At 34.5% G+C, this 21,401-nt stretch overlaps 1 protein-coding gene across 3 annotated transcripts in view; it reads right to left on the bottom strand.

The window, feature by feature from the left end:
• LOC149531826 (uncharacterized) overlaps window positions 1-18,904 on the bottom strand; it is a 77,993-nt gene extending 59,089 nt beyond the window's left edge. Inside the window, exons 1-3 of one of the 3 annotated variants that reach the window (XM_089807910.1) lie at window positions 18,062-18,376; window positions 17,856-17,897; window positions 15,589-15,679 (exon numbers count right to left, since the gene is read on the bottom strand). In XM_089807910.1, the coding sequence (XP_089664036.1) occupies window positions 15,589-15,679; window positions 17,856-17,897; window positions 18,062-18,064 (136 nt within the window). In that variant the 5' untranslated portion in view covers window positions 18,065-18,376. Of the gene's footprint in view, window positions 1-15,588; window positions 15,680-17,855; window positions 17,898-18,016; window positions 18,377-18,578 lie in introns of those variants that run through there. The other 2 variants (XM_089807911.1, XM_089807909.1) reach the window with 2 other exon arrangements.
• Window positions 18,905-21,401: the final 2,497 nt, after the last annotated feature.

Raw genomic sequence — 21,401 nt, 5'->3', positions numbered from 1 at the left:
GAATGTAACATAATACCAAAAACCACTAAGAGAAGCATCTGACATTGGACCACATAAATCTGAATGTATTAAATCTAGAATATCTTTAACTCTACTTTCAATACTATGAAAAGTGCTCTTGATATTCTTACCTAGAGTGCAGCCCTTGCAAATCCCTTCATGATTTTGATTCAGCTTCGGAAGACCAACTATAGCCTTCTCCATAGTGGCTAAAGTCCTGAAATTTAAATGCCAAAACCTCTTGTGCCAAAGTTCATTTGTGTCTGGAGTATTAAGTGCAAGAGCGTGCAGGGGATGGGCTGAAAGCTTGTAGAGACTATCATGGTGAACTCCAATTTCACAAGCTGATTGAGTACTACAGTTCTTTTTCATGTCAAGACTTTTCCATCAGAAAAAGCAACATGATATCCTTTGTCTTCTAATGCTGATATCAAGAACAAATAATGCACGACTTAGATGAAGAGGAATTTTGGCATCTAATTTAGATGAAGTAGAACCAGTGCCCGACACTAAATAACTTGCATTGTCACCAATCATGATTTGAAGATGAGAATCTTTTTCCTTCAAATTAAGAAGACATTCTTTGTAACCTATGATATGACAAGATGCACCGCTGTCAATCAGCCATGTATCATTGTTTGTAGAAATATTGCTAGAAAGTGAAAAAAAAAAAATCAAAATCCCTCAGAATTTTCACCTGACTCCTTTTGAGGAGAAGAGATTTCTACAATTGTTGCAGCAACATAAGTCTTTGGTCTAGAATAACAATCTCTCACAATGTGCCCATACTTGTCAAACCTAAAGCACTAGATTTTGGAAAGAACCCTCCTTCCCTCTTGGAGTCGGGAGTAGATTCAAAAAACTTATCTCTGAGCCTCTTTAAGTTTCCTCTCTTTCCTTTTCCTTTTGAAGTGTGAGCTACAAGAACATGATCATCTTCAAGATGATTTCTACAACCATTTCCTCTTGCTTCTGATATGCATTCTTCTTGAATTCAGTTTATCATTAACCTTGTTGGCCTGATTTTTCATCTTTCCCATATATCAAACCTCAAAATAAAAACCTAGGGTCATATTTTACACATTGGTAGTCCTCAGTGAAAAACCCTAGTTCAATTTTCCTGAAAGATAAAATAAAACCTAGTTGTGTGCCTTAATTTTCAAAGAGGTATTCATTTTCAAAATAGCACGGGATATAGTTTAACCTAAGTTTTCTTTTTATAAAGATTACTTTATTTTTATTTTTCCGCGAATAGACATCTTATTTTCCAAGCCTACCGTAACCATGGTCATGTCTCAAAAGTATTAATGTGAAAATTTTAAAGCTTTAGATGAGCATTTTGGCCAGCTGTCAATCTTGGTAAGATCTACGAATGGCATTTACCCGCTAGATGAAGTTACAAGGTCTTTAAGTAATGCGGGGAAGCGCTGTTGAGACACGTAGCATTGACTGACAACAGATCTTGTTTGCGCCGTAACACTCTGACAAGATCCATTTTTTTGTGATCTCATTGGTGGGCTCGTTCCTAATGGGTTGTTCTGCTTTTAGCCATGATGCATCGTTGATCTTGGTAAGATCTACGATGGCCGCTTTACCGCAAGATGGAGTTGCTCGATTTTTAAGTAATGCGGGGAAGCGCTGTGTTGACACCTGTTCGGAATGACGACAAGTGAGTTGTTACATATGGCTCTTAGGTATGTTTCTTTTTCCACCATTGATCTTTCCAAGATCAATGGTTGGCGCTTACCCGCAAGGTGGAGATGAAAGATTTTTAGACAAAGCAGGCAAGTGCCTTGTTGACATCTAGCACACGATGATATCAGCGTCGCATTCTCTGAAAGGAATTACTGCTACTGACAGGTATCATATACCAGTACAACAAGTGTAATGCATTCATTGGCCGAGGTATTTGACTTAGTACTACCTAGTGTAACTCTATTCCACTGTTGATCTTTCGCAAATCAACGAACAGTGCTTTCCCGCTATCTTGAGTTGCAAGATGTTTAGACAATGCGGGCAAGCGCCTCAATGACACATGTCCATGATGATGTAAGTACTGGTGTCTCACACCGTTTGAAAGGTGCAGATTGTTCAACCATTGATCTTGAGAAGATCAAAGGCTAGCGCTTACCTGTTTTAAAAAATGATCAATATTTATGAAAAGTGGGGAAGCACCAATAAGACACATAACAGATGATGTCGTGAACTCACCCCTGTCACACGCCGTAATAATGTCTTTGTCAAGGCAATTGTCAGAACACGTTGGTTTGAAAGGAGATATTCTATCGGTCAATCTAGCTAACTGGACTTGATAAAGGTACATTTTTCTGTGATCGTTGATCTTTGGTAGATTGATGGCTGGTTGGCAGATCGATGGCTGGTGCTTACCCACAAGACGAAGTTGCATGACATTTAAGTAATGCAGGGAAGCGCCAATCTGATGCATGGCAAGGTGGGACCAATTGTGACGAACATGTGCTGACTTGTGTCGGGTTGGAAAAAGGTGCTGAAATGGAATGCCAATTGGATCTCAATATTAAAAGCTTTATACGTAATATGTTGGAATCTTCATGACCATAGATCTAAAGGTGATCAACGGTGGGCACTTTACCGCTTGATCAAGATGCTTGAACTTTAAACAAAGCGAGCAAGCGCCTGCTTGACACGCGGCTAGGATACTCAAAGCTTTAAAACAATTTTTCATTTTTAAGCAAAGCCATTCGATGCTGTGAGATCGATGGATGAAATTCAAACTTGAAGCATGACACAAAGTTAACGGCTAAAGGAAATTAATATTGCTCAAAACTCCTTCGTGCGATCTTAATGCCTTGGTATAATTTGTAAACTCACCATTATTGAACCACACAATTGCAAAGAATTCTCAGAGCACAAGGGTTTTCAGAGCTAAGGCACAAAATTCTGCAAAGTCTTCAACGAATTACAGCACAATTTATAGAGAGAAGAAGCATAGTTCAGCGGGTAAGTGGTCTGTAACTATTGAAAATCAAGAAATCAAAATTGTGTGAAGTTAAATTTTTCAAAAATGCCTCCACGAAAGGAATTCTCCGGTCACACTAATTATCTTAAAAGGTTTGTTCATGATGATTTCCTTGAACAATTTCCGCCATCTGTACATGAAATAACAACAGACAGGGAGTTTATTCCAAAAAACCCTAGGTTGGTTGCGAGTGAGGGTTTTTATGATAAAGCTAATTGGTTGAGAGATGCCCAAGTTTCTGTAGGAGGGTTAGAATTGTTTAAAAAATGGTTTGTTGAACGCAACCTAGACACTCCTCTGAGTAATGTTTGGGAATTTGATATTGGTAAATTGGTGGTCCCTAGGGTTTTCTTTGGTAGTGATTTATTATATGATATAGCAAAAAAATATGACCATTTCACTAGATTTGTGAAGAATTATGCTAGAGACAATCTTTTTAGGGTTTCGCCTAAATTGATCAGTGAGGTTTTTAAGCTCAACCCTAACCATGCAATTTGTGAGCCTATTGATATGGATGACCTTCAAGCAAGATATGACGCACAGAGGGTATATTTGAGAGTGGGGCCATTATAGCAACATATTGCTAAAATTGGGTCATTACCCTTGGTTACACCAACCACCCCAGAGCCATTGATGAGGAAATACTTTGATCTTAGAGCCCAAGCCTTATACTTTACTCTCTGCAAGATATTTGGGATGGATGAGGAGGAATACATCCAAGGTTCTATTATTCTTATTATGGCTCAGACATTGCAATTTGGAATAAGCACCATTCTTGATTTTGCTACCTTCCTTTCAGAAGAAATTCATAATGATCTTATTAGAATATCTCAATGTAAAGTGAACAGACCTTTTTGTTCGTACTCCTTGTTGATGCACATATGTCTCTATAAGGGAGTTACCTTTTTCTCTAAGGGAATGGAGCTGGAGCTAGAAAAGGATGGTGAGAAGCTACCAGTCCAGCTATGGAGTGCTAACATGACTTGGGAAGCCAAGGATGCCAGCTATGTCAGATTTGACAGATATTTTGCATCAAGGCTCAGATTGCTCCTAAGAGGGGATAGCCCAAGAATTCCACAGCCTCTACTAGAATTAATCAAACCTAAGGACCATGCTAAGGGACTTCTGGTCAGTCATAATTGGGGGGGATATAATCCCATACAATGTTTCTGCTGTGATTAGAGTTTATGGTTTTTTGGGAAAACCTCATGTTTTACCGTTTCATGTGCCCCTAAAGATAGGAATTGCAGAATTGCTATGGCAAATTGGAACCATTGAAGAAAGGGACATGTTAGGCAAAAGTAAAGGCACATTTTTCTCTATTGTCACTATAGGTCATGATTTTGTTTTTGTTAAGAAAGGCTAGAGGAATCTCAGTTTATTTTTGAATAAATATCACATGGCGGAATCCCATGGAAGGTATACATTGATCCAGAAGGATTCTATGACCTCCTAAGGGAGAGGACAAAAGCTAAGGCTATTACACAACATGTATACTTCTCTAAAGATGTTATTAGAAATATGTTTTCATTACAAGAGCAAGAAGTTAGAAAAGAAAAATGGATAGTCTTCAGTAAAGTCTTAGAATTCAATAATGCTTTTGACCCTAATTATAACCCTTTGAAAGATAAGAAGTATTGGGGGGCCAGAATGAATGTATTGATGAATAATTTTTCTGTAATAATGCAAACTATGAATGAAAAGAAGGCTACCTTTGCTAAAGCATATCCTAATAAAGCAACAGAGGTGGAAAGAAGAGTAAATAGCAGAATGATAGTTGCTCCAGGCCAGTATACCTTACAAAGGAGGGCAGGATATATTGTGATTCAGAACATATAGCATGTTCCCCCTCACAGAAGGCCAAGACCAAAGAGTCTACCTGCCACCAATGCACCCAAAAGACAGAAAATAGAATAGGGATCCTCTTCTCGTGTGGAAGAGTATTCACCAACTCAGTCCCCACTCCGAATAGAAGATGAAGCATCTTTAAGAGAGCAATTAAGACAAATGGGTGGGGAAGGAGATATGGTTGTTACTACTATTGACTTGGAAAGAGGAGTGCCTCAAGAGCCTCCTATGCCCTCCTTTGACCTCATTGTTGCTGATTACAGAGGTAAGGAGATAGATCCTATTACTGGTCAAGCCACTCAGAAGTTCATAGATGATGAGAATTTTGTTAAATCTAGAGTTTTTGCACAATTTTTGTGGAGACAAAATATAGGAAATTTTAAGGAGAAATGTAAGAAAATAAAGGCAAAACAGCCAAATAAATCAGACTCTGACACTAAGGAGGAGGTGAAGGCTAAATTTTTGGAGGATTTTGCCAATTAATGTAAGGCCCACACTCGTACCCTATTATAAACCGTAAGGAATGCATGTGATTAGGAGTTAATTTAGGTCATGATTGACATTTTCGTTACTTAGAATGATTTATGAGATTCTGTTAGGGACGATTATAGATTTTGAATATTATAAGTTTAATACCCTATTCAATAATATGAGGTTGATGAGATAAGACCACATGAAATGAGACTCAATATGTTCAAGCTGAGAACTTGGTCAAGGAATTCAAGGTATGATCTACTAGACAATTAGGAAAGAGGAATTAACATTTACTCTCGTGAGAAACAAGAAGGAATGTAGATTATAGTGACAACAAACCATAAAGGTTGTATTCGAGGATTGGTTCTAAACCATGATGACATAATTATGAAAGTATTCTAATGACCTGAGAAATTGACCCTAGGGACACACACCTCATAATGTGATAAAAGGATACTAGTTAACATGTTTGCATATTAGTGATTTTCACTTATGACATATTCCAGGATCCATTTTATTGTTTTAATATTTCAATAATTATGACTTCAGTGTTTCATTGTTATGATAGAAAGGATTGTGATGATATTTAGAATGTTAATTTGGTTACGTTAAGTTAAGATAAATGCTGATACACATATTTTGATATTTCAATGTTTAAATATTTTATGGAAATAATTAGAAAGGGGAAACAATTGTGTATGTTAATGTGATAATGGATTATTCTACACCTATATACATGTATTTCTATACTATTTTCATTGGACTATTGACGTTTAAGTTGAGTGTGCAGGAAAAGTTGAACCATGGAAATTATTCGGGGAAAAAAAGTTCAAACCTATGTGAACACGATAAAGCCAAGGTGAATCTTTGGAAGATTCAAAACCTCATTGTATAGTGTTTATTTCGTAATGTGATTATGCATGGGTGTAATAAATTTAGAAATCATGAATAATTAGAGAGATGTCATTTTGTTGGGTAAAGTATCTTAATGTGTGTCAATTGACACTCATGTTGTCTATGTGTAAATGACATGTCATATAGGGCTTTTGGGCATGACGTCACTTAATCTAGATCTAATCCCCATTATGAATTCAAGTGAACCCACTTGGGAGGGTGTTAGGATGAGTCACCTTCATGATGGAATTCGAATTCAAATGTGATAGGAACTTTAGAGAGTCTACAAGTGGTTCCCAAGTGTTATTTTTGTGAAAATAAGCCACCCACATGGTAGTAATATAGGTTGGGGGTCTAAATATAACCATGAGTTGGTCTAGGGGACTTAGGAGACCCTCTAAACTAGTCATTTTCAAGCCAATTCGAAAATTAAAGTGCCACATGACTTCTTTCCTCACCCCTCCACTTGGTTAAGTCCCTATCGGTAAAAAGGTACAAGGGGGTAGGAAGGGTAGGTGGGAATGAAAGTGGAAGTCTTTTTAGGGAGCTTGTGCCAAATTAGTTGTTGTTCACCCAGTCTCTAATTGTAGAGACACTTAGGGTTTTTGGGAGAAGAAACTTGGAAGCCAAGGAGGGAAAAAGCTCTTCATCACCATTCATCAGCCATTAGCTTGGAAGGAGGTTAGTGTTTAATGCCATGGTTTTTTTTGTCTCATCTCATGGAAGTTGAAATATGGAACTTGTGATAGTGTTCTTGTACGAATTATGTGATTTGCATATGGTGGATGTTGTAGATGTTTGTGCATGTAAATAAGCATGTTGGATTCACTTGCATTTGGTTTGTTTTCTTTGGTTTGTTGTGGTGGATTGAATATTGTGTTGGGTGTGAAGGCTTCACTCACCCTTGGGAGGGAAGAGAAGCCTTAGGATGGAGTTAGTTGGGCTCAACATTGAAGTTGAAAAATCCTCCTCTTGGAGAGGGGATAGTTTCCATGGAGTATGGGCTCCATTGAAGCCATATACCTTTCTATTGTTCCATGGGAGGTATAAGTGAGGATATGGGAAGAAGAGTAAGTGTTGATAGCCTTGTTGAGGCATGTGATTATTGATAGCCTTGTTGTGGCATGATTCTTGAAAGCCTTATTGGCATATTGCAATTGCAAGATTTGTTGTTCATAAGGATATGGCATTCTCCTCCTTGGAGAGCCCACCTTCACCCAATGTTTATGACTCCATTTGTGAATCATTGTGCAAACTTTGGTTGGGGATTGTAAATGTGTTGTGAGATTCCTATATCCATGTTGGTGCTTGGGTTGTGATGTTGTTTGAATGTATCCCGGATTGAGCCTTGTTTCCCCTAGCTCGGTGGGTGGCCTCCTTGAGGCCTAGGTTGGGAGGTGAGCCTCCATGGTTCTGCATTTTCATCTCTCCATTGCAAGTTTTATTTGATGATTTTGGAAACTTGGAGTTCTTGTAGCCTTTCCATGTGCATAGGAGAAGAAGACATTATTGTATTTGTGATGAGATAGAGAGCAAACTTCATCTTGATATGTGAATTTAAAAGTATTGTAAGGGTAATGTTATTGTCTTATTCATTGTCAATGGAGAGGTTGTGAATCATCTATGTTTAGTAAAAAGTATTTCCATTGTGTAAATTTTGATATGGTGTTTTCACCACCTTATGATCATGCTTGACAAGTGTGGTGGATGGAAGCTTGAGAGTATCATGGAAGAGAAATTCATTGTATTGATGTTGCTGTTCATTTATCTTGGATACGAGTGTATTGAAGAGAAGAGTTAAGCATCATTGTAGATATTAGTAAGGTGTGAACATAACTACCTCTCTGTTATCCCATTATTCCCCATTCTCATAGAAATAAGTAGATGCATTCTATGATCAATCTTGATTCATATATATAAGTGTAGAATATGCATTCGATAGATAATGGAATCGTATTTAGTTATAGTCATGATATGAATATCCATCATGGAATTAGAATACTTGATGTTTCTTGAGTTGCATGCAAAAGATTGCCAAATTGAATTTAATATCTTAGAAGAAATTGTCACGATAGGAAGATTATCTTTGTTGAACGTTATTATCATCTCAGCTCTATTGTATAGTAGTTGTATATGCATATTTGAATTGAATCTTTGCATGAGAATACAATATTAATTCTTGAGCCAATGGTTTCTAAACTTCATTATTCATAGATAAGAATAATCAGTTAATTTCATATATGACCCTGTCATGATATATATATCCTTGTATTGAGTCTATTGACCAAATGATTAAATAAATTCATCAATCAAGATTATAAATAGTATATTGAGTAACTCCAAATTATCATTGAAATAACATATCAAGAATACCTTAGACTATAGGGACAGAAAATCAAATAGTTGGCATAAATGCATAAGTGTATAAGAAATAAACTTGTTGTAGGTGCCCATTCAACTCTCCGGAAAATGTATGGGGAAGAAAATAATCCCTTCCCCAAGATTATAGATCAATAAAATATTTCAAAGAATATTCTTTAGAATCATTTTAAGAAAAAATAATAATATTAAGCTTGGGCACACAACCCTAAAACTAGGGGGTACTTTAAGAATTTTAAAAAAAACCCATACACTTATCAAAACAAGATACTCCCCACACAATGTTTCTTAAATTTCAAATAATTAAAATAAAGTCCCACCTTCCCCAAGCGCCTACCTCTCTTCTTGGTAGTATGGACGCATGTGATTTGAAAGGGGACATGTCTGACATTAATGTCAAGGCCTACTCCCAACATCCCCACACTAGACTTTGCTTTAAAACTTCAATATTTCTTCAAGCTCTTACTTGGCGGCCTGGCACGCACATTCACCTTGGATAAAGGTGGACAATGATTATGACTCCCCTTTTTGTGCTGACATAGGGCAGCAAACTTGTCCCTAGGGGGAAGGGAGATAAGGCCGCCCACCTAGGGAATATCACCTTAGGAAAGGATGGAAGGGATAGGCAATAAAGAGCTATGACTTTTGGGACCCATAATTATAATATTTTAATCATGAAATGGTTGGGGTTGGGTAGAGGTAGGTATTGCCAAAGTGGTCATAAACACTTTTATGTTATAATTAGAGAGTCTAAAGCATGAATAGGATGGGTTGGTAGTTGTCAAGATTGTGTAACCCATTTGAATGTTAATAATGTTTTTTCTTAATTAATGGAGTAGATAAAAGCATATGTTAGAGAGAGAGTTTTTGATTAGTATTAAGGGAGATATAATCTTAGGTAGGCTAATGAGGATTTTAATTGATAACTAATTTGACGTGATTAGTAAATGAGATTATTATTATTATTATTATTATTATAATAGTAGTAAAATAATAAATTAAAGGGTATGGGATAATTACGTTCGGGATAAATATTCTAGGAATCATCTATATAATGCTAAAATTTCGTCCACAAATCTAATATATGAGAGGATGTAATCTATATAGGATACATTGAGTGGCATACACGAATTGATACCATTAGCACCATGATGTTGTAGGGATAAGATATAAACATTTTATGTCCTAGCGTTCATCTTGTAAAATGTGTAAAGATTGTTATGAAAGTATATAACAAATGTAAAAGTAAATTAAAAGGTATTCTTTTATTCATGTAATTTCTTGAGTTGGATACTTGGGATTTTAGAGATCTTTAAGAAGGTAATGTGATTTTATCATTTTAACAAAATGGACTCATAAACAAAATTTAAATTAATTACATCAATATATATTGATTAGGGTTTTCATGCAATATTAGAGATTAAATAATAAAGGTGTTTGATAACTAATACATAAGAGTATATTTAACTGATTATTCCATACAAAACTTTGTATTGAACTAAATCTTATACATGGATGATGTCAAGTAATCTGGGAGAGATTTTAGTGGTTAATGGAGAATAGTTAGTAGAGAGATTGGAATTATATAATTTTTAATTACGTGTATCTGATTAATGATAGGTTACATATATTGAACAAAATGTATGTATGGATCATGTTTTCTAGTATGCATATATGTATAGAAACCTTATATAGATGATTTCCCCTACAACTTTAGCAAAACACGTCTTGTAGAACGTAATGGGAATCCCTTACTGACACTAATAATGATTAATTATCGAATATTTTTATAATTATTATATGTCACATGATGTTGAATACATCTAGAATATATCGATAACACCTAGGGCTCAGTTGACTTAGTAAGCGTAAGCATGACATCAAGCTCAATTACGTGTATTCAACTACTAATGCAACCACTCTATATTCAATGTAATGACAATTCAACTCATCATATCAATGTAATATTCCGTTATATTTATTTATTTATTTATTTATTTATTTATTTTTAAAAGGGTTGTGTTTTGGCTTGGAAATTTTGGACATGACAGTTAACACCTGAGGCCGGAAGACAATTGGTTAGAGAGTTAGGAGTCTTGGTTTTGCCTGAGTGGGACACAACTAATGCTATGATTTTTGACTCTATCAGAAAAGAAAAAGATGTGCAATATAAAATAGAGGAAGAGATACTACAAGCACATAGGGGGATTAAATTTAGTAATGATCATCAAGCCCTGGTCATATGGTCAATTGAAAAAAGAAATAAGACCAGAATGCAAGAAATTTCTAGTGCGAAACATATTGGTGCTCTTACGGTATATAGGGCTCATGAAGTGGGTAGTCAATAGGTTACAAGAATGGCTAAAGAAATGTTAGAGTTTGGGGATGTGGTGGCTGGAAAAGAACAAAGTAGATTCTTAGAACTCAATGCCAAGTTTGAACAAATACTTAAGGCATATGAGGAAAGAGGAAAACAGATACAATTACTGGAAAACCAAATATCCCAAACGGACAAACAACTTGGAAAGAGGAAAGTAGGAGAATCTAGTAGGCCAAGAATTGTATATCCTCGCCCCCCAATTGAGCCATTTAAATCCACCCCCATTATTGTGTTACCAGATACCCCACAAAGGCCTAAATTCTATATTGCTGAAGAGTTTGAAGAAGAAAAAACCAAGTTGTATGAATTGCAGATTGAATTGAATAATCAGTATGAAGAGAAGCTTAGGCAAACAATTTTCTACTTGGTAGATAGAATTGAGTGGCCAACATTTTATGACCAATTGGCAAGAATCCAAGATATATGGGATGAAATAAAGAGGGATGAAGACAACTTGAAGCCCACTGTGCAGAAATGGAGTGAAAGAAATGATGATATTATTGTTATGTGTATTTCTATCATCCAATTACCCTGTCATCAAATAGAGAAGATTTTTGATATACTTAGTAGTTTGAAGGACTTTGATGAGAAACGGATTTTTGTTCAGAAGAGAATAACAATTTGTTTTTCCAAGTGCATGGCAGAGAAGTTTGACGTTTTTCGCAGTGCCCTTAAAAGGGTTGACAGTATAAAGAAAAAGAAGAATGGGGAAAGGAATTAGATGAACTACTATGTCATAGAATGAATAATGTTATAAATGAGAAGGGGCATATATTATGGGCAATGACCAATGAAGAGCTGGTCAAAGTGCAACTATTTTACAATGTTATCAGAAAAGATCTTGTTGAAATAGAAAAAGTTGGAAATTTTGTAATAAAAATGCAACGAGAAATCCTGAATTTGATTGGCTTGATGACACCGTTTTTAACAAGTGAAAAGGAGAATTTGTGTCTTCAAAACAAGTGGCAAAAGATGATGGGGTAGATGAGGACATAGAAGTAACTGTTACCTTAATAGTTTGTGATGAAGACAGTGAAAACCCCCGAGTTGAGGTTAACTTGTAGGTACCAAAACAAGACACATCATTAGCAAGCTTGATAGCCACATATTTCGAGGAATTAGAGTAATCAAAGAATAAATCGTGGAATTCACAGCTTTGGAAATGTAACAGAAAAGTGGCCCACCTAAAGAATCTTTTGATGTAAAGTTTTTTCTGTTACACACTACTTTTGTTGTCAAAAGCACAACTGTCAATTCTCTATGCCTAAAGCTTGTTGCATCTCACACTATATAAGTGAGATTCCAGGGCTAGAGAAAGGGTCTGAATAGTTGTATCATTTTTAGCTTCTGTTAAGTTTGCCTTTTAAGTTTGTTCGGTCCAGTGTCTTGATGTGAATACTTTGAGATATGTTTTCTCTGCAAATTTTATGACAATACATCAATTTGGCATGATTTAGTTGTTATGTCTTGAGTCATTTTGAGTCCTGTTCAATTGTATACAAATTTTAATGGAAATTAATACAAAGATGGACTGTCCCCACTTACATTCTTCTTGAATTTTGTCTCCATTTTATTATCTGGATATTTTGAAGTTGAATAAGCAAAAGTTTGTCCAATTGAATGCAATTAAATCAAATTGTATGTCAATTCATTATTGCTATTAATTCAATGAATTAAGTAAATGCTTTAGTGATGTTGACAGGGTTTTCCATGGTAATAGGAAGGATGTTGCTAAGTATGAGATTTTAGTGAAGGCTATTGATAATATTGATTGTAATGCAATCAATCAGATCTAAGAATTGAATGGACTCTAAATCCCAATGGATAAGGCACTGATCTGATTAATTCAATTTGTAAATGGAAAAGTCATAGATAAACATTAGACTTATTTTCAAAATCATTTTCATTTTACCTTTTGAAGATCATCAATGCTGGTCAGCACTCGTTTGCATCTGATCTTTGAGTCTGTCTTAGCTACTATTGCCAGAAATATTTGTAAACCTGAGGAGAATTGTGACCAAATCTGCTTATAAGGGATATATATTATCTTAAAGTGTCATGGAATGAACAAACTATGCATATGCCAGAGATAGGAGATGAGAATCAGAATGAAACTAAAAGATTCTTACTTAGTAGTATTCATTTGAACCATCCCTCAGGTATACCCACCTTGGTTTTGCAGAGCCTAAAGAGTAGGAAATCCATCTTGATTTCGTTGCAGTTGGGTCCAAATAAGGAACACATTCAATTGTTTATAGGAAGTAGCTGATCCTTAGATTATTTGTGTTTTCATTATCTTGGTATTGAGCATTTTGTTGCTTAGTAGTTGAAAAACACCAACAAACCTATCAAATTTTGGAAACTCATCTCTTCAACTAACACCCTGAATGAATGATTCCCAAGAATGGGGAAGTCCATTCATAGCAAGCATGACAAGATCTTTGTCTGAAAATGTCTCACCAATTGCACTGAGTTGGTCCATCAATTGTATAATTTTCATAAAGTACGAGACAACAAAGTCATCCCTTTCCATTTTTACATGCAGCAATCGACGCCTAAATGCAAGAACTCTACTGGTATTATAAAACTCATAAAAATCTTTAATAGTCTTGACCATTTCCTTGGTTGATTCCAGTTTTGAAAAAACAGGAATCGCCTTGACAGAGTTGATTGTGATCTTTTTAGCCATAGGCTTGTTCTTCTTCCACTAATTTCTTTCAGATTCATCAAATGGTTCTGCAACATCAGAATTGACATCATCTAAAAGATCATTCTCTTCAAGAGTGATGAGAACCTTGGGCTTCCATAAAGCAAAATTTGAGGAGCCATCTAACATATCTTCAACTTTCAACCTATTCACCATTTTCACACACTGAGATTAACTAGATAAAGGAGAAACAAAGAGCACAATTTATGAAAGCTTCTGGTTCTGGATTGAAATTCTTCAGACCTGCTCTGGTACCATGTTAAGTTTGTACAAGAATCATATAAGAAAAGAAAAATGATAAAGTGAATGCAGAGAACATAGGAATTAACCTAGGAAAGACCCTCCTTGCCAAGTGAAACAACCTAACCCACGAAAAGATACATGTTTATTGATTTTCAACCCAAAATCACAAGACCTCTGACTCTTTCGAAATATGATCCCCACAATGAATACACTACGCCAAGAGTTTAGAAAACAATATAAATAGCTGCAAAAAATACACTATATATCAAATGCAAAGACCCAGAAAACCAACTCCCACAAAGTCTGATAATCTAGACAGACTGATATAATTTCTTGAGATATCGAACATGAATGAAAATCACCATACAACTTTTGTTTTGCATTGACGTTTTCAAAACTGATGATATTTTGAATAATAAGGATCATTCATCATGCTGCCTTCAAAACTTTCTCATTTTTTATCAAATCGCAGAAGACAAATGAACTGATCACCTGCAAATGATCACTTGCAATAAAGACATATACATGCTTGAACATAAAGAGAGTAACCGAAGAGTCCCAAATGACGGTTACCAAGAAGCACGAATCAAATATAAAATAAGAGTGCAGAATAATGAGGACGTGGATGCCAATCGAGCATGATGTCTAAGATGAGTAGACGCCAAAAAGGATGATCAAGATGGACGATGCCGAGTAGGATGAAGCCAAGTAAAACACGGGAGAAAATCCGCACAGACTTCGATCATAATAATCTACAAAGTCATTGACTCATAATAATAAAGCATATGAGAAACGCACAAAAGATGAAAAGGATGAATCAGGAACCTTGAACGATACAGGAGGAGAATAACTGAGAACATATTCGAGCAGCTGAAAATGAAGAGCGAACACCAACAACAGAGAACCTTGACGATGAACTTGACAATCAAAGAACATAACAAATGAAGAGATGTTCACAAGGTAGGATCTGTCTCACAGCTACCTTTGAACTCAACATGTGATGCTCAATGGTATGATCATGATGCTATGATTACAAGTTTACAGTTGTTTATATGATTTTATGTGGCATTCTAATTAATTCACGTTTCTAGGTTGCATTAGTATATATGTATGTATAAAAAAATTACATGTTTTTGTAGTAACAAATCCAAACCCCTTTTTAAAATTTTGCCGTGCCAGTGAAATGATTCTTCAAACCTGAATCTGAACCCAAACCCAAACCAGCAACTTAGATAGATACCATATCTCATTACCCTAAACTTAGGTTGAACTTGAGTTCGAACAAAAATCAAACATGGAAAGTACAATCTTAATAAAGAAATGACTACATTCACCATAGTTACGAGATCTTGATCTATGTGATTGCACACAAGCATAAGGTTTAAACTTCACATAATAACAGTTTTTTACATGACACGATACATACCAATATGCACCAGCTAGGCAACTATGCCAAGAGAGGATTGTCTGACTGTAAGAAACATGATGCGAGAAAGCAAATATAGTTTATAACTCAAAAACTGAATACAAAAAATACAAAATATGAAGCAGAAGAGATAGGAATATACATCATACAAAGTAAAATAAGGAAAACAAGAAACGACATTCAAAATGAGGAATGATACAAGTGATTGAAAAACTAAAATCTTTATGAATTAAACCTACCAATTGTAGGAACCGTAGATAGAATTTCTCCAATGTGTAGCTTGAACAATATCGTTGTCTTGCCAGCTGCATCTAATCCAAGCATCACAACCTACAAGATAAAAACTGAATGAGGTTAAGGACAACAAAAAAGCATCGAGGTGAGAAGACAATGTACCAAGACAACAAAGTAAAGGATACAGTTTGAACACAAAAGAACCCAAGGCACGCTTATAAAAAGTAGATCAAGTAGATCAAAGATTACAACAGAAAATTATGATAAGAAGACATGGGTGATCAAAAGAGTAGAAAAGAACTGTTCTTTGCAGTATTCCCGATTTCACCTTGTTTAGCTTTGGCTTTTGCCCTCAAATGCAAAATGGGGAAACCCAGGTATGTCTTATTTCACATTTAAATTCATTTTGGACAAAGATTTAACTAACTTTGGTCTTTTGCCTCCAAGAGGATCTAGACACAAAATCATTATATGCTTATTTTACTATCTTTTGCATTTGGAGTTTCCTTGCTTTTCGGTTGGATTGTTCCTTCAGACTGAAAGTGGGTTTGGATCTGGTTTATTTGTTCTCCGTCGAGATTTTCCCTTGCTAATCCCAGCCCAAACACAGTTTAGAGCCTAGCTTATTTTAGCTTCACATATGAAGCAGTTTTGGACCTAGTTTTCCCATTTTTATCTCCTATTTGCAATGAGTTTTCTTCAAAAAAAACAAAAAAATTATATATACACACACATATATACATGCATACATATATATATACACACACACATACATATATGTATACACACACATATATTTGTAGGTTTGAGCTCTTACTTCAATGGTGACTTACCCTACAAAATTGAACATAGTTTTCATTCCAGTGATTCTCCTGCTGAGGGATGCCTCTACATGGCATCCCAAAGATAAGCTTCCAACCAAATTAAACATAGGAGCCTGTTTCCAAAATTCTCTTTGCACAGATATTTAAATTAAATTTGGTATTAGATTCTCCCAAAGCAATTTTTGGATTTTTCTCATCCTTCTCTCCTCAAAGAGCATCCCGGATCCAAAGTTAATCTACAATCAAAGATTTATTTTATTTTTCATCCACTGTTATTGCCTAATCAGATTCCATTGTGATCACACTAATGGCTCTCATTCTCCCATTTTTGTGGGTGTAGAGGCCAGGAAAGGTAAAAATCTAAGACACAAATAATCATGGACTATCAGGTTTTGGAATGTCAGGTAAGTGTCAAGGGTTTAGAAGGTTCAGCTCCCAAGTATGTGTCTTTCCCTGGTTGGTTAATTATATTTGTTTTCTTCATTCTCCTAAGAGTAACCTCTGTTTTGAAATTAAATTGCTCCATGGCTTCTCCAGAATCAAACTGTTTTCTTTACATGTAGGGAGATGTGAAACATCAAGAAGCTTCTAAATTCAGTTGCAAGCATCAACAAGACTGAAATCCTAAAGAATTTGAATATCATCCACGCGTAATCAGGAGGAAGTCAAAGGCACTTCCACCCATCTTCCATGTTGAGTTGTTGCTCCGGGGAGTGCCAGGCCTTCTTTTCTTGTCGTGCTGGTTGAAGTTTCTTGCAAATACGTTGTGATCACCTTTGATCTGCTTGTGACCTCTCTGGACACCTGTCAGTGTTCTTTTGGGTTGTGTTTATCCGTGTCACCTAAAGAACAGATGCTGTGGATAGGCAATGAGATCGTCATTTGATTGACAACACTGTCTAGCTTCCTGCCCACAGTTCTGATGCGATTTGGAAAGACTCTCTCAAGACTGAAATGAATATCATGACGATGTTGCTTTTAGACATTGTAATTGGTCACAGGTACATGGTGCGATTCTTCATTGATTGGAATTGCTAAAAAAATAATGTAAAGCACTATCACAGAATAAGAGAAACAGACCATTAAATAAAACTATCGTGATATGGAACTCTGAAAAAAACGAGAATAATATTTCCATCGTGAATATCTAGATCTTACATATTGTAAAATATAAGCTAGCTGTAACCGGCCACATAAAGAATAAAGGAATTTTAAAGTTTCATATATGTATTTGAGTTGTGAAACGAAAAAACACAAGAAGAAAAACTTTATCATGAATATGTAGATTTATAATGGTAGTCTAAGCTAATAGATATCGTAAAATACAAAATAGCTGCAATTGGCCACGTCAATTATAACCGTATTAAAATGAGAAGAGAGATCAGGCAGGTTAACTTTAAACCATGCCGTAAAAAACAATGTTAGGAGATAGTACAAGCGACACCCACCGGAGCAATCCCACTGAAAATAATCAAATGGCAATAGTCAATCTGCGTAAAAAAAGCAAACAATTCAATCAATCCATGAAAACCACATGATGAAGAGGGTTACGACATAGAGGCATAATGGAAGAAATATCATGATTATGACCCAAGTTGAGCACTGTTACGAAAGCTCCCTATATTTAATTCAGCCATGTTATCTCAGGCCGCACCATAACAAAAGCGAATGCAACTCCCAGACAGATGCGGATAAAGCCGGGTGCAATTTCTTAGAGAAGAAATTTCAGCAAAAGCCCTTCAGCGTGCCTTCAAGCCAAAAGGCATTCTGCTGAAATGGCAGGTGAGTGTTGAAATTCACCATTCATAAGAAAGTGGAAAGTGTCTGAGCAGGATACATTTAACTCCTAGTACCTAGTCAACACCCCAGCCAAGCAAATTAGGCCCCGTGAGCCTCGATCATATAAACCCAATTATTAAGGCAACCCTTACTCTGTTCATTATACGGCAGTAGGTAACCCATTAGCCAGCAAAATAAAGCTACGAACAGTTTCTAAAAATAACCCGTCACATTAAAACATGTATATGGTCAAAACTATAACAATTTGTCTCCAAAAATTTATGAGCCAAGATGTTTAAAAAACATCAACTCAAAATTCAAAATCAACAAAATATAAAACACCTGACAAACATCTTCAGAACTTAATTCGAAAAGCATAAACGAGAGTTTACCCTCATCTCCTTATTTCCAAAGAAGGCGTCAAAGAGCTTGCGAAACGCCTGGCCCATTTTGTTTATCAAATAAATTTCCCTCCCTCAACTGTGCGATCGGCTTAAAAATTTCTGATAATTGTAAACCGAAAACAAATTTTTGTTTCCTTTTCTTCCCTGTCTATTATACAGTTGCAAATGTTGCGTGATTGTCAGTCTATGTAGTTTTTCACTTCTCTTTGATCGGACGATTCTTCTTCCTAATCCCTGATTTTCTTTCGCTTTATTGTACATTTTGAATTTCGATTTTTTAATAAAAAGAATGAAATTGGAGCTCAATTTTGCGCAGGAAATGTTGCTTTCAAATGGCCCACATTATTGGAGGACTCTGTTCAATTTTGGCGAGTAGTATCAGACGGTTGTACGAAGCTCAAAGTTTAACGGCCGCCTATCATGGCAATGTCTGCCAAAACAAAGGGTTGTTTAACAGATTTACTTGTTAATTGTCACAAGATATCTTAGAAAATTATTATTTATTTTGTTTTAATATAAGAAAATCATAGTCATAATTGTTCATAAGTCTCTTTAATTTTTTGTATATATATATATATATATATATATATGATTGTTTGAAGGTATGGAACATTTTGAAATGGTCATTTTTTAATATTTTTGTAGTTAAGTATCATATATAAAAATAAACAATTGTTAATATTTCATGTATAATAATTTTTGTTTTTAGATTTAAATTGTGTATTTCTTTTGAGTCAAATAATTTGTTTTATTATAAATTATGGAAACACACTTGTAATCTTATGTATATGAAAGTATATGAAATTAGTTATAACTTTTCTTAGGAGTCTCTAACATCTATGAAATCTCTAATTTTGAAAGTTTTCTTATAAATTTTTATAGAAGTAAGTTAAAATTTTAAGGTTAGATTTTGAAAGCTTATTTTTACCAAAATTAAGTTAATAATTTAAGTAAGGTTAGATTTTGAAAGCTTTCTTATAATTTTTTATCAAAAATAAGTTTAAAATTTAAGAAAGGTTTCTTCCTTAATTTTAAGCTTACAAATAGGGGTAATCAATTTTACCAATAAGAAAGTGTGTTTAATTTTAAAAATCTTAAGATAAAAACCACTTATGTAAGAACAATCTAGACAATTCTTTTAACCTTCCTTAATAGGAATAATAACAATATGCTACCTATTTTATTTTATTTTAAAGTGTCTCCTAAATTATAACTAAGAGTAGGTTATAAGATGGTGTGCTCAAAACAATTTATGGGTCTCCATTCTAATAAGCATAGAATGGTGAGGATGAAAAGGCACAATAGAACAACTTGTTGATGGACTTTGAAGTGTATTCCTATTTACCAGTCTTCCAAATGACTTTGATACAACTCTAGAGATCTAGTCAAATTGTAGAGGGGTGTGACAATTATACTAATTGTACACCTTGTTAAAAACATCCCCCTACTAATGAATCAATCTAACTCCTTTAATATCAAGAATTATGTCAATATCATTGATTATATGGAGGTGAAAAGTTACAATAGAATGACTTATTGATGGACTTTGAAGTGTATTCATATTGACCAAAGTCTCCCAAATGACTTTGCTAAAATTATATAACACTCAAAAAAAAAAAAAAAACTTTTAATAACCCAATTTATCTATCATAGATAACAATTAAAATATTAATGAGATTACTTCCTAAAATACTCCCACTTTGTCATGAGTAGAGCAACATTTAACTCATAGATTTTGTGTTTTGAAATTAGTCATGAAGAAAAAGTTTCTTAGAAGTTACCCATGGCTTTTGTGGAAACTCCAATCTTACATTATTCCTTATTAAACTACTATGGTAATGAGTCTTCTTAAAAAGTTATTAAAATAAATTTCTTCCAACCAATAAGTAACTATCTTGATTTTTATATATGATAAATTTGTAATATTTTTAAGTCAAAAAATTGTTTTTCGAAATGTTTTTCATTGTAAAACTTATCTTTAATTGCTCACTTTCTAATTATCACTTATATTCTCTATATTTCTAATTTTGTCTCCAATTTCCATTTTCCTCTCCTCATTTCATAATTTTTTTATATTCTAATTTTGTATCCAATTTCTATTGTCCCCTCCTCATTTCATAGATTTGTTTTTACCTTTTTTATTGCCATGTGCAACAAAAACTCCACTATTCTAGATATTTTGAGATTTTTCATATTCATTTGCATTATCAAATTATCTCTTTGGTAGTTCTTTAGATATTCTAAAATTTTATTTTTCAGAATGGATTTCCAAACTACTCAAACTATTAAAGAAAATCCGTCTAGATGTACACTGTACAGGTCTCATTTGAGTTGTCCACAAATGTAGATAATGGTTTTTTTGGCCCTTTAATTGTTTTTAATTCAAGTGAGTCTGATTTGTTGCCCTTCTTAATTTAAATCAGGAGGGAAGCAACAATGTGCATACTTTAATGAAGGTAATAATTTTTTTCGAGGAACTATGTACTATTCATATATAGAATTTATCTGAAGGGTTAATGTGATATTTTTTTTATAATTTATTTTACAGTTCGTACAGATTGTTTTATAGCATAAAATTAAAATGTTATAAACAAATATTTATTTTATATATTCAAATTAATTACATCATATCTATTATATAAAAGTTTTTTCTCGTGTTCAACATACAAATCAGACTATCACATTTAACAACATAATTAATTTTACATTCATAGTAAAAGATCACTAAACATAGAAAAAAATTGATAACTAACTTTTAAATTAGTTAAATAACAATAAATATTAAAAAAATATTTGTTAAGCAAGAACCTA

The sequence above is a fragment of the Cupressus sempervirens genome, chromosome 11, assembly GCF_028749045.1.
Source record: "Cupressus sempervirens isolate cs-2001-9-10 chromosome 11, ASM2874904v1, whole genome shotgun sequence".
In the NCBI taxonomy this organism is placed as follows: domain Eukaryota; kingdom Viridiplantae; phylum Streptophyta; class Pinopsida; order Cupressales; family Cupressaceae; genus Cupressus; species Cupressus sempervirens.
This window is presented reverse-complemented; position numbering and strand designations above follow the sequence as displayed.